Source organism: Oreochromis aureus, linkage group 16 (genome assembly GCF_013358895.1).
Source record: "Oreochromis aureus strain Israel breed Guangdong linkage group 16, ZZ_aureus, whole genome shotgun sequence".
In the NCBI taxonomy this organism is placed as follows: Eukaryota; Metazoa; Chordata; class Actinopteri; order Cichliformes; family Cichlidae; genus Oreochromis; species Oreochromis aureus.
The window spans coordinates 27,006,217-27,020,642 of NC_052957.1; the positions used below are offsets into that span (position 1 = coordinate 27,006,217).

At 38.8% G+C, this 14,426-nt stretch overlaps 2 protein-coding genes across 2 annotated transcripts; one reads left to right on the forward strand and one right to left on the reverse strand.

Annotated features, from left to right (window-relative positions):
- The first annotated feature begins 4,485 nt into the window (after nucleotides 1-4,485).
- pdcl3 (phosducin-like 3) lies at nucleotides 4,486-9,047 on the forward strand. Its single transcript, XM_031732903.2, has 6 exons — nucleotides 4,486-4,589; nucleotides 5,566-5,683; nucleotides 5,833-5,923; nucleotides 6,206-6,349; nucleotides 7,827-8,035; nucleotides 8,472-9,047. Exons 1-6 carry the CDS (start codon nucleotides 4,584-4,586, stop codon nucleotides 8,615-8,617), a joined length of 714 nt encoding a protein of 237 aa, XP_031588763.2. The 5' UTR covers nucleotides 4,486-4,583; the 3' UTR covers nucleotides 8,618-9,047.
- Nucleotides 9,048-9,093: 46 nt separating this feature from the next.
- Nucleotides 9,094-13,733, reverse strand: nms (neuromedin S). Its single transcript, XM_031732904.2, has 7 exons — nucleotides 13,559-13,733; nucleotides 11,904-11,950; nucleotides 11,443-11,499; nucleotides 10,781-10,807; nucleotides 10,633-10,686; nucleotides 10,123-10,197; nucleotides 9,094-9,409 (listed from the first exon to the last, which is right to left on the reverse strand). Exons 1-7 carry the CDS (start codon nucleotides 13,629-13,631, stop codon nucleotides 9,377-9,379), a joined length of 366 nt encoding a protein of 121 aa, XP_031588764.1. The 5' UTR covers nucleotides 13,632-13,733; the 3' UTR covers nucleotides 9,094-9,376.
- Nucleotides 13,734-14,426: the final 693 nt, after the last annotated feature.

The window sequence follows — 14,426 nt, forward strand, 5'->3', positions numbered from 1 at the left end:
TTTACTTTTGATTATATTTTCACAGATTTTACAGCTTTTCCTACTCATGGCCATTCATACTACACCAAAGTAAATAATTCATAGAAAAACAAATGACACAGAATGTCCAGCTTTTTTTCTACTATAGAAATTTCTGTAGTTTTCTGTTTGTTTTTTGAAAAAACAAAGTTTAAAAAAGTAACAATAATAATAATTTCTGTGAATTAACAGAAACCTTCTTAGAAACTGTTTTGATATACTTACAGGAATTAGTTATCAGAACTTTTGGTGTAATTTTACACATTTATTTATTACAATTTAAGCCCAAAGAGCCACACTGACAGATTTCTTTCATTTAGCTTCAAGAGCAGCATTTTTTTTTATCATGTAGAAAAACTGAGATGTACAGTTGAAACTGCACTTCTTTTTTTAATTTTTCACTTCAGATCAAACTGAGCTGTATGTGTGCCATGATGTAAAATGAATCTGACGTCCCTGCTTTAGAGTATTTGTTAATGTGCAGCTGTCGATGTGACGTTTGTGGAATAATTTTGAACTTTAACTAGCCACTATAGCCACAGCCAGAATGTTGCTTAAAAAAAAGAAATAACATTATTATGCAGAATATTCTCAGTCACGTTTTCCTCTTCAAACTCACATGATCCAGTCAAAGAAACAATAAAAACAGTTTAACATGCCAGAATTAAACTCACCTCCCAGCTTTATTTGGCCAGCTGTGCCATGTAACTTCAATATTTAATATGAAATAATGTCAAATTTCAACATTCAACAATTTCAATAGGAAAAACTTACTCTCATTTAAAAAATAATAATTTAAAGCTCTACAGTAGATTCCTATGAAAACAGTCTGCTTTAGATTTGATCTTTGGCTCTCCTGCAACTCTTTTAACCACATCTGCCAATTGTCGCATAAGTAACTTAAATTTGCTGAGATCAGCAGCAGCAGATTTTGAGCTAGAGAGCTAATAAATAAGTGAAAATGACTGTAACGTGTTCTGCAGAGTCTAACTTGTGAATAGTGGCCAGGTAAAAGCTGGAGAGTGGGAAGTAGTTGTGGTTTGTTAGTAACTTACACATCTATAACACATTATACTTTTATTAATAAGTTTTGATTTTTTTTTAAAGTGCGCAGTTTGTGAAAAACAGGGTCAGAGTGAGAGCTCTTCACTTTGTTTTCTCCTGTTCCGCATTTCACCAACTTTCCCTTCCGCCAGTTCCGGTAGTGAGCCAGTGACCGTTCTGTGATTGGACGTTCGCATGAAACAGCCCTCAGGTGTTTGACTGTATAACAAAAGAGTTTCTGTGAAAAGTGAAACACTGAAAGACTGGAAAACAGCTTTTTATGTTATAGGACTTGTAATGTATCCTGTATCCTGTATAGGACCTGGATATTAAACACTGGAAATGTGTAATAAGGAACACATAGAGAGATAATATAGGATATACAGGTCCTTCTCAAAAAATTAGCATATTGTGATAAAGTTCATTATTTTCTGCAATGTACTGATAAACATCAGACTGGCATATATTTTAGATCCATGACACACAACTGAAGTAGTTCAAGCCTTTCATTGTTTCAATATTGATGATTTTGGCATACAGCTCATGAAAACCCAAAATTCCTATCTCAAAAAATTAGCATATCATGAAAAGGTTCTCTAAACGAGCTATTAACCTAATCATCTGAATCAACGAATTAACTCTAAACACCTGCAAAAGACTCCTGAGGCTTTTAAAAACTCCCAGCCTGGTTCATTACTCAAAACCGCAATCATGGGTAAGACTGCCGACCTGACTGCTGTCCAGAAGGCCATCATTGACACCCTCAAGCAAGAGGGTAAGACACAGAAAGAAATTTCTGAACGGATAGGCTGTTCCCAGAGTGCTGTATCAAGGCACCTCAGTGGGAAGTCTGTGGGAAGGAAAAAGTGTGGCAGAAAACGCTGCACAACGAGAAGAGGTGACCGGACCCTGAGGAAGATTGTGGAGAAGGACCAATTCCAGACCTTGGGGGACCTGCGGAAGCAGTGGACTGAGTCTGGAGTAGAAACATCCAGAGCCACCGTGCACAGGCGTGTGCAGGAAATGGGCTACAGGTGCCGCATTCCCCAGGTCAAGCCACTTTTGAACCAGAAACAGCGGCAGAAGCGCCTGACCTGGGCTACAGAAGCAGCACTGGACTGTTGCTCAGTGGTCCAAAGTACTTTTTTCGGATGGAAGCAACTTTTGCATGTCATTCGGAAATCAAGGTGCCAGAGTCTGGAGGAAGACTGGGGAGAGGGAAATGCCAAAATGCCTGAAGTCCAGTGTCAAGTACCCACAGTCAGTGATGGTCTGGGGTGCCATGTCAGCTGCTGGTGTTGGTCCACTGTGTTTTATCAAGGGCAGCTAGCTATTAGGAGATTTTGGAGCACTTCATGCTTCCATCTGCTGAAAAGCTTTATGGAGATGAAGATTTCATTTTTCAGCACGACCTGGAACCTGCTCACAGTGCCAAAACCACTGGTAAATGGTTTACTGACCATGGTATTACTGTGCTCAGTTGGCCTGCCAACTCTCCTGACTTGAACCCATAGAGAATCTGTGAGATATTGTGAAGAGAAAGTTGAGAGACGCAAGACCCAACACTCTGGATGAGCTTAAGGCCGCTATCGAAGCATCCTGGGCCTCCATAACACCTCAGCAGTGCCACAGGCTGATTGCCTCCATGCCACGCCGCATTGAAGCAGTCATTTCCGCAAAAGGATTCCCGACCAAGTATTGAGTGCATAACTGAACATAATTATTTGAAGGTTGACTTTTTTTGTATTCAAAACACTTTTCTTTTATTGGTCAGATGTAATATGCTGATTTTTTGAGATAGGAATTTGGGGTTTTCATGAGCTGTATGCCAAAATCATCAATATTAAAACAATGAAAGGCTTGAACTACTTCAGTTGTGTGTCATGGATCTAAAATATATGACAGTCTGATGTTTATCAGTACATTGCAGAAAATAATGAACTTTATCACAATATGCTAATTTTTTGAGAAGGACCTGTATTATCCAAACAGATCCACCAGCAGGTGCATTTCACACCTGCTTCCATTCAAACCCACGCTCTCTGAGACTCCCACAGTGTGGATTGAAACTGAACCACCCAAACTTTCACTCCTGTTTTGTGTCACTGCAGACTGCGATTGTGCTTTGTACTTGTTTTATCTAACAATCTGCTGGATCCTTAACTTAAGGTTAACTGTAGGTTGCATAGGATGAACAAAACCTGTTGCAGCGGTGGGCGTTTGAATGAACAGTTTCACAACAGATCTAAATAACTCTAAGCCTTTTTAAAAATTAACAGAGTATGACATAAAATTAACTCTTTAGTGGGCAGAATGTGCTTGAAGCGAACCACCCCCACAGCACAACCGGCCTTTATGATAACTCGATTAAACACAGATTTTTTTAAGGGGCCAATAAACCAACCCATTCATTTGAAAACAAAACTTCAGCTCCTTTATTCACAAGGGGTCACTCGACATGTTTTGACTGGGGACTCTCTTTTTTTCCCTTATTCCGGAAGCCCTTCCTGAGGCAAGCCCAAAGGGTTTTCCTGTGATCAGACCTGGGGCCTTTTTCTTCTAAGGCACATCTGTTAAATACCACCCTATAAGGCCTTCAATTTTTGGATATTTTAATGGTGCAACTTGACAGGCAATGCTGCCATTAATGAAGCTCCCAAAATAAAATGATAGCCTATAGGGTGAATCTGGGGCTTTGAGTAGTTCGTTTTCCGCCCTCCTTCCACCATCCTTTAACAGTGACAGACCAGCAAAAAGAATATATATATATTCATATATAGTTACATGTGATTATTTTTGAGATGGCAGTGGTGTAAAGCTGAGGAAGAAGGGAAAGAAGAAAAAGAGGAAGTTAAGTAAACAAAATGACCGCGGTCAAGCGGAAGGATCTCAGTGTGTCACCAGTTTCATGCAAACATCTATGAAAATCTGTGAATAAAAAAATATGTACACCAGTACTTACTGTTATTGTGTGCATAAAGTGACACCTATCCGTATATGAATCGCTAATAACCTATTCACTAATTGTTTAGTAATGTGCTACACTTGAGGCTTTGCGTTGTGTGCCCTTTTTACATCCCACAGTAAATATTGTACTCTGTGTGTGTGTGTGTGTGTGTGTGTGTGTGTGTGTGTGTGTGTGTGGCACCTGTTTGGATTCGCTCTCAGCAGCCACAAATGGAATGCTCCGCTCTCATTCCTTATATGGGCATATTGCGCCTCAACAGGAACTTGGTGTCTCTGTTATTATTGTCCTCCCCGTGAAGCGTTTTTTTCCTAGTCCTTCTAAAATCAGGAATTTTTGTTTTTTATACCACAGTAAAAAAAATAAGTGCAGTAAATGTTTGAGACATTATATAGATAGTTACAGGGGGTTATTTTAATGCTGGGTATTTTTTGTGCGCACGTGAAACAGTCACAGGTTTTTGTTTTCTGTCGGAATCGATTTGGCTGCGCTCCTTCTATTTCCGCGTCTGGGAGGGGAACAGTGGTGTGATTTCAGAGAACTCTTATCTGTCAAAATGCAGGTTGGTAAACCTTCGTTAGTTTGTTAAAAGTCACAGCGTACCGGCTGTGAATGAGAATATTTAACGTCATTTAAAGCCGTGTAACGTGACAACGTAATTTTCTAGATATTTAGCCAGCAGTGTCTCTGAGCACTCAATAGCCTTACACTTAGCTAGCAAGCTAGCCCTATAATACTCCAAACCAGATAAAAGGTCTCGGGATAGTCTGGGACCAGAGTTGAAACGGTTACTGTCAAACTAAAAATAAACGATGGCACACGAAGAGTTTTATATGGTAGCAGATTTGCTAAAATATTTTGTGGAAACGATAAAAAAAATGTAAAAACTTTTAACCACTGATAAATCCGGTGACCTGTAGTCTTTAAAAAAATGTTTATAGTTTATTTGAGTTTAATAAGTGTTCATTAAAAGGGTAAATAACAAATGATGTTTTGATGTTAACTTTTTAACGACCTGGAGCCTATACTACGAAGCGAGTTCAACATACCCAGGACTGTGTTTCCGTTATCTGGATTTACTCATTCTAACATTGGCTATCAAGATAAGCAGTCACCCAAAGCTGGGTATCAGCTTGCTAAGTTAATCTAGAGTTTTCCTTGTTTGTTCACATCAAAGGGGTTCTGTTGACCAATCTAGTAGGGACGTTTCACGGATCATGAGGCTTTTCTTCCGCAGAAAATTATCCCAATGAGTGCCGCTAAAAAAGTGATCTGCAAACAAATCCACTCAGTTTGTGATAAAATAGGAGTATAGCAGAGCTCTTATACATTCACTTTAAGCAAGCATAAAACACATCCAGACCCATAGAGTGCACATGCCTTATCTTATTCCATAGCGCTATCTTAGCTTATTTGTTAGATCAAGTTAACTTGTGGAAGTAATTTGTTTGCACAAAGACTGACCTTGGAAACTTCATGTTGTTTTTCACATCACATGGAAACCCAGATTAAAAGAAACCTTTTTCTTTTCTCTTTAGGACCCAAATGAAGATACAGAGTGGAATGATATTCTGAGAAAGAAAGGAATTCTTCCTCCCAAGGAGACACCTAAGGAGGATGAAGAGGAGGAGTTGGCCCTCCAACAGCAGTCTGTTGGTAAGAGAGATCAGTCATTCTTTGTAACTTAATCTGCAAAAGGCACATTTTTACCCAAACTAACATAGTTTGCAAATACCAGTTAAATGCACATGAAATATTGAAATGTATTATTTGATATGTTAATGTTTTTCTTTTTCTCTGATCAGTTAAAACATATGAGGACATGACGCTGGAAGAACTAGAGGAAAATGAAGATGAGTTCAGTGAGGAAGATGAAGCAGCCATTGAGATGTATAGGTAAACCATACTACCTAAGTGGCGTGAGAGCACAACTTCAGTAGAGCGGAACAAGAATAAATAATTTCAGCTTTATGCTGGTGGTTAGTTGCCTGTTTGGTTACACCTTCTGTTTGCACCCATTAGACCTCTTGATCTGTTATTTTTCGGTGAGGTACTGTTAAATTCTCTTTTGCTAGAGAAGAGTTCTGTCGTCACAAAATCTCTGGCTTAAACTTTTATTGTGGATTGATAGTCATGTGAGTTTGTTGGGGTACTGATGTAGGCTGCGTCTCCTTCCAGACAGAAGCGTCTTGCAGAATGGAAAGCAACTCAGATGAAGAATGTGTTCGGTGAGGTGGCAGAAATCTCTGGACAGGACTACGTCAAAGAGGTCAACAAGGCTGGAGATGGCATCTGGGTGGTGCTGCACCTCTACAAGCAGGGGTAGGTCATCCAGTAAGCATGAATGAGGAAAATATTGAGTGAAGTTTTTCATGTCGTGTTTATAAGGGTATATTAACCATTATTTCAGTTATTTTACATGCTTTTTCTTTGAATAGACTTAGCACTTCCAGGTTGCTGTTATCATTAAAATGTTTTAATTGAACAGTCAGATTATGTTTGTTCAGTTTTATATATTGCAGCAATTAAAATGCTACTGAACAAAATCTCAAACAAATCTTCTTTCAAAGTTAGAGAGAATTTATTTTTGGTGATGTGAAAAGCTGTTCTAAGTCCAGAACACTTCATGGTTGGAGGTGATCCTTGTATTTTAAGCAGGTAAACTGCAAACCGTTGCTGTTTAAAATACAATGTCTTGTAATTCTTAAAATTAAATTCTTTGATTTGTTAAATTACCTGAAATTAATTTGATAATGTGTTATTTCCATTCTTTATATGCTTCTGCTCAGATATGAGTATTTTTATTCTTTTCTTCATGTACATGGTTGCTGTTTGAATATCTGTTTTTGTTTTTTGTAGTTTGGATAAAATGGCAATATGGGATTTTGTAATTAACTAATGGCAATAATTAATTTATTAGTTAAAAATTAATGTAACTATATATGTATGTAATATATAATTATATATATATATATATATATATATATAATATGTATATGTATGTATGTATATATATATATATATATATATATATATATATATATATATATATATATATGCGGCGGGTTTATCCTTATAGGCCTATATATATATATGTTCCCAGGATGGACAGAGATCTCGATGTTGTTCCCGGGATCTGCTGGAGCCATCGCCTAGCTTGGGAGTCACCGCATTGGATTACCACGGGACCACCGTTACCTTCACCCTCCACATCCTCTCGAGTTCTAACAGCTGCACCCAGGGACGCATGCAGTTTAAACCTGCGCCTTTGGAGCAGAAGATCCCTGATTCCTGCCTCTCAGGGTCACTAGAACAGAGGGTAAATATGAAGGCATGCCGGCTCGGCGCCCGGATCAACAAGGTAATCAGGTGTTGAGGAACCAGGGCACCCTGACGACAAGTGGGCTACTGGAACAAGAAGGCATCGGTACGAAAACAGGGCGTTGTTGGAATACTCAAGTAACCCTGGCGGAAGGGGTTACATGAATAGGATGAGGGACCTATGATATATATATATATATATAGATATAGATATATATATATATATATGTAACATAGTGAGTTCCAGGTTTACCCTGATGTCTCATCACAACAGGGTGCAGTGAGCTAATGACCCTGGGTAAGGGACATTAGTACTGCATTCAGTACTGCTGATGCTGTGTATTTCATATTCCACACACATTCACTTGGGGCAGGAAACAATTACTGACATTGACATTAAAAATGAGCAACTGTTGTCACAAAGTTTACCACCAACAGGTCAGTCTGATGTTTTCTCTCCATTCATCTCCCTCACCAGCATCCCTCTGTGCACCCTCATCAACCAGCACCTGAGCACATTAGCCAGGAAGTTCCCTCAGACCAAGTTCCTCAAGTCCATCTCCACCACCTGCATCCCCAACTACCCCGACCGCAACCTGCCCACCATCTTTGTTTACTTCGAGGGCGAGATGAAGGCCCAGTTCATCGGTCCTCTGGTCTTCGGGGGCATGAACCTGAAAGTTGAAGGTAAGAGGCGACTTGCTGACAAAACCGAACATTTTTTAAGCACAAAGCTAGCACAAAACTAACTGTGACTGTAGGCCTAACAGACCTATCTCTGAGTGGATACAATGATCGTTTTGTGTTGTTTTAAACTGGAAAATATCAGGAAGTAGGTACACAGGTGTTGGCATTTAATCTGAAATTTGTTTGGTCATGTTTTCATTTTTCAGTAGTTGCACTTTTAGTCAGGCAGTTTGGTTTTAATGAATAGGTACTGTTAGAATTCTATTAAGTCACCAAAGCTGGTTTGAGAGGTATGAATTTAGTTTCAGTACATCTCAGTGTATTGCATGTAATTTTGGAAGCTGGAGTTTGTCAGTCTGTTGAGCGATATTGCATCGGCTATAATTCATTTTATGCGATTGAAGTGTCTATAATTCATGTCGTGTGTCCCAATCAGAGCTGGAGTGGAGGTTATCAGAAACTGGAGCCGTGAAGACAGACCTGGAGGAAAACCCCAAGAAACAAATCGAAGACAAGCTAATGTCATCGATAAGAAGTTCACTTCCTACACAAAAAGACAGTGACTCAGAGGATGAGGATTAAAAAAATGAAACACCTGTAACTTCAAACCACAAAAGCCATGTGACAGCTACACGGAAAACACTCCGAAGACCTTAAAACCGAGCAGAGGGGGCGGCTTCTCCTTTGTCAGCATGTGCGTTGTGTGTTGTAACCATGTAGGTGGCGCTCTTATACTGGGATCAGTCCTGTATTTGGACAGGCCACTGGGCTGCTGGAGAGTGTCAAACCTACATTATGATCATCCTACAGTACATTTCAGCAGGGGGAAACTACAATCACTGTTTTGTAATTTGAATAAACATTGAACTGTAATCAACTACGTCTTCACAAAAGCATCACAGACGAGTTTTAACTTTTTTTTAATACCGTTTCATGATAATTATGTCACAAAATGTACATGTACATTTAATTCTGGTAAATTAAATGTGAGTTCACCTCTTTGCCACAGCGATCAGTGACAATTTTGTGTTTTCTTTTAGATGCCCATGTCTTGTGTAACAATCTGCCAAATTTGCTTGGTGACAGTTCCCATCCGGTGACACCAATTTTTTTATTTATTTTTTTGCATTTGGAAGCAACAAGACACACGGCAGCTTTAGCAACACACTTCAGTTTTTTTTTCCAGCTGTACAATCAAATTGTTTCTGTTAACAAAAAAGTTACAGATGCTGTTGCGTGGTCCATCAGTTGATTTTGAGTGTGATGTCCGCAGGTGGAGCTGCCAGCTGCTCTTCTTCTGATAGGTGTGTGTTTGTTTTCAGATTTTTCTTTTTTTCCCTTTTACAACATCCCCTCTGGCAGACCTCGAATCTTCTGTTTAATTAGCAGGAGATGAAGAGAAAGAGTCAGTCACTACATTGAACCTGAGTAGTAATGCAATTAAAAGTGATACATGCTGGCTAATTCTTAATCACTGGTTCACTACTTCTTCACTACCTGAAAAGGTTAAATCTTTATAGGCAGAAGAGAAATGAGTGGAAAATAAGGGGTGTGTGCACAGAAGAGATGAAAATGTTTCTTCTGTTTTTAGTCTCAATAATGGAAAAAAAAATGCACATTTTCACTTTGGTGCCATAGTTTTAGCATTTATTATATCTCTTAAGTGTATGGAGTCAATTTTAGAGGTGCTAAAGGACAGTTTGGGCAACTTTTTCATGTGTGCTGTGCCATGTAAAAACATTTATTTCCCCAAATTTTTATCTAGTTTCTTAACTGTATTGTTTTGCCTACTTAGACATTTTTTAGTGAGATGGAATGAATTATGGGAGCAATAAACAGTTCCTGCTTGAGCAGCTCAAAACCCCTTCAGCTTGTAATGATCTCATGCAAGCACTGATTAACGTGAATGGCTCACCAGCCAAAAATAGTTTACTACCTCCAATTGTTAAGTAGGAAGCTTTAAACGTCCCTAAGCTTGAGAGATGACCTCAATTGTCTGCAGTTTTTCTATCCTCTTCATTCATAACCCTGCTCTGAAATCTTTAAGTAAAAAAATCAGTTAAAAGCATTCAGATCTGCGTTCTCACCAAAAGTACCACCTTCTTCTTTCTCCTCTGGGAAAGCTTTGGTGAAAGTCGCATGAGAGGGTGAACTGAATGAGACTGGAGGAAGAAGGAGAGAGAGCTTCGTGAGGGTCTGCTGAGTAGGCCAAAAGACCAGAATTTCGCTCCAGATTTCAGTATTTAAAGTCGCATTTGCCACCTGCTGTCATGCTGTATCAGCTCTGTGAGGGAGCCGACAGCACCCAAATGGCCAGCTCTGAAACTGAAACTTACTTAGGTTTGTTTGCTGTTTTCGGGGGTGAAAAAAGAGTCTTTAGATTCGTTGTTCACTTTAACAGGTTTTGAATAAAAATTCACAATCAACCTGAAAGCCTCAAAGCAGATGTTTTGTGTTCTCCTTTTCCACCCATGCTGTCAATTGAAATGACCAAAAGCAGTTTAAGCACTGCATTAAATTAAAGCAATAACTCTCGAAAATGACAAATTAATGGAAAAATCGGGCACTAACTTTGATTGGTTTGCTCATTTGCTCACCTCTTTTTGTACAGCTCCAACAGAGTTGCGTGCTTTGGAGTAATGAAACAGGAACTGCGGGGGGAAGGAGCAGAGTCAGTCAGCTGGTGCTGAACAAACAGCAGAAATTATAGATACAGTGTAAAGACAACTAGGGAGGAAAACCTACTCTTTTGAAGACATTCTGAACCTGCTCCTGTGGGGGAAGGAAAACAATTAGGCATTAATAACAGAATTAAAGTTCTCATACTCTATCCTGCCTCCGTTGACTCTTGAATACAGTAAACATGCAAAACAGCAACAATTCAGCAAAACGTAAGAGACCACACAATGATTCCAGCTCTGTTACTTCCTTTGGGTATTGTGGTGTCATGTCATGTTGTCTTCCTGTTGACTCGGTGGCTCACCTGCCCACTCCATAACTTCAAAAAGAGATAAACACAGTCATGTTTATCCTGCTAACCAGCTTTATTCTTCCCTCTCTTTTCCTACAGACGCACTTTTTTTCATTTCGTCATTTCTCCTCTTTGTACTTGCGTATGCCTCTGCTGTGATGGAATGTTTTTTCATTTAAAGGACGTGCATCTGACACAGCTTGCTGAAGAGAATTGAAATTTGACATGTGAAGATCTATTAGTTTGTCAGCTGTGGTTTGAAGGTATGGTTTTTCACAAGTCAAGCATTAAAAGCAATCATATAGTTTGTGATCATATGTGGAAAACCCCTTTAAAGTGTTAGCATGAGGCCTATAGCATAGAATAGAATAGCATAGAATAGAATAGAACAGAATAGAATAGAAACCTTTAAAGTAGCTTTAAAATGTTTGCCTACCTCATTCTGGTCTCTCCGCAGCACACCACTCAAATCATCACTTCTGATCCCTCGCACCTGCAGACAAACAGTACACTTATTTACAGCTCGAAAGCTGGCAGTGAATGCAACATAATACCTTTGACCACTGATTTTTCTATTCTTATTTCTTATTTTCCCACAAAACACAACATCAACACTGTTTAGAAGTAAGCATAGAACATTTGTACTCAAACTTGTAAGTGTCTGTATATTTATTGTCACAGAGTTGCTCAAAGCACTGAATGTGTGGCCTGACTGCAGATGATACTGTTCATCAAATTGGCAATAAGTAGTGATAATTACACAAGACATGTAGACCAGAATGAGTGGATCATCCACTAAGTTAGGAGGAGAATAACAACAGCAAAAAAAACTGTAGAGACTTTGAAAAATGCCTCAGTGATGGAGGGATGATTGTAAATGAAGGGATGTCTCACTACCTTTTGTAACGCTATGCCGTCTTCCCACTGATCAAGAGGACTGGCATCTGGATAAAGATACACATAATGTTAATATTGTAATTAGACTGATACCACAACGTCATGCATTTGTAGTCCAAAATAATAATTTGGAAGTCCTTTATCATCATTTATTGTATTTTTATGTGTTCAAATTTCATAATAATATTAAGCCTCTAATATCAGGAGGCTGCTGGTGTATGTTTGATGCAGTGCTACATTCGACTGTGAGGCTCGGGCTACTCATGAGTGACTGTTATCGAACGACATGCTGAAAACGTTCAAGCTTTCCTCAGTAAGCGTCTGCATCTTTAAGCTGTCAAAGAAACATTTGAGAATAATAACATACAGGTTGGAGATGGAGTGTTATGAATTTCAGAGATCTCATTTAAAAACCTATTTGGACCGACATCCACTGGTTCTGTATCATTTCATTTACAATTTTCTCCATGTTAACATGTTGCTGTCTGCATAGATGTGCTTACGTCACTGTCGCTGTGCGTTTCAGAGTTACAACAGAGCGCAACGTTTTAATATGAGGTCAGGTAAATGCTTTCCATCCAGGTATCACACTCCTTCATTTAGAAGGGAAATTTATTTGATAAATCATTTTTATAGTGGATCGGTACTTGTAATAGAGTACATTTTACATTGATATAATTCTACTGGTACTAAATTTTAATAATAAATGCATTTTTTTCTCTTACAATGAGTCATTTATAAAAGATTTCCCCAGTCTGAGCAGAGCACCCAGACTGGAATAAGACTGTACATATTGTACCAGTTTTTGCACTTGCACACATTGTGACTTTTTTTAAAGTGGGATGACCTTGAGCTAACATCACCTATAGGGGTCTTTATGAACAATTATTATTAATCAGAATCATACATTACGCCTATCACATCTGAAATGGTGTATCACCTTGGTGTATCGCCAGTCACCATTCATTACATCACAATCCATTCACTACATACCAATTTTATACTTTTGCTTAAAATATCCAGTGAAGAAATCTTATTAATTAAAAAGACTGCGCAATATACTGCATCTTTGAGTACAAAGCACATCAACCTATATTTATTAGCTCATTATAGATCTATGAAACACTGATAAATCATTCAGTGACAATGAATGATTGAGTTAGAACTTATTAACCATTTCAATGTTGGCTACGTTGTGTTACATTGTGGTGTTAGTCCCTCTTTAATTGCCTCTGAATCCACCTTTGCATTGCTTTTTTTTTCAACATATACTGAGAGTTTAAGTGCAAGCTGAAATAGTCCTACAACTATGACTCAGATATTCATTGCTTCCTGAAATCAATTAGTGATGAAGCCTATTTGTTATATAGTGAGCTGGAATATAGCGAGGAATCCTTGCATCAGGATTAGTATACCATAAATAATTATTTTACAAAGTTACACTAAATGTACGGCCGGCTTCACAACCTACAGACGCATTCATAAAGACGTCAAACTTTTTTAAAAATGCACTCAAAATTACACTTTGTTTATAAGTGATCGCCACTGAAAACAACTTTTAGAGCGTGATTAATTTTAGCAGCCAAAAACAACTCATCCACCTTGACGATGGTGCTGGTTTACATGTATCTGACTCGGTGTCATGTTTCACCCACCTGTTGTGCTCCAACATCCAAAGCAAATGAATAAACACAGCAGAAAAAGTTGTTGCACAGCTGACAGAGTCATATCTCCACTTTCTTCTTCTTCTTCTCTTTTTCTCTCTGTATTTGAGGAAGGTCTGCTTGACGTGGCTCTGCTCTCCGGTCTCGTCTCCTAACAGCTGCGAGTGTTCTGAATGCATTGCCCTCTGCCCGCAGCACTTTAAAAGCACGCAACTTTGCTCGCTGACATGCATCTCATCAGGTGGCCAATCACAAACACACCAATCTGAGCATCAGCAAACCCGCCTGCGCAAACCCCAACGCACCTTGCACTCCCTCCATCTCTCTCTCTCTCTCTCTCTCTCTCCACTCACAGGGCGTAGAGTTGGAAAAATACAGAGCACTTGGAATGTTGAGCTCTGGGAGTATTGGGCTGTTTTGCTGCGTGGACTGACGTCAAGTTGATAACAAAGATATGACTGGAGGATCCTCCAGGGAAAGGAAAGTGGATGGTGAATCTAATTAAGAAAAACAGCCAATAAACTGCATTAAATGTTAGAAAGATCACCAGCATTTAATGTGAACTCCTGAGGGGAAATCATTATTGTTCCTTAAGGAATGATTACTGTATAAGGTACTCACATATTGCCTAATTAAGATAAAGAAACAAATGGACACTCTCAGGTGATTACAAAGATCTGCAACTATAAATGAATATGAAGATTCATGCTCTCTTGTTCTGGTGTTGATGTAAATGTTACTGGGATGTGATTGGACGGTGATTCATTTTTGTATGAGGTGATTTGTATGAGCTTGAGTAATATGGTATGTTTACTGTAGTCAAAAAGTTCTGCTTTACAGGTAAAACAACCTAAAACGG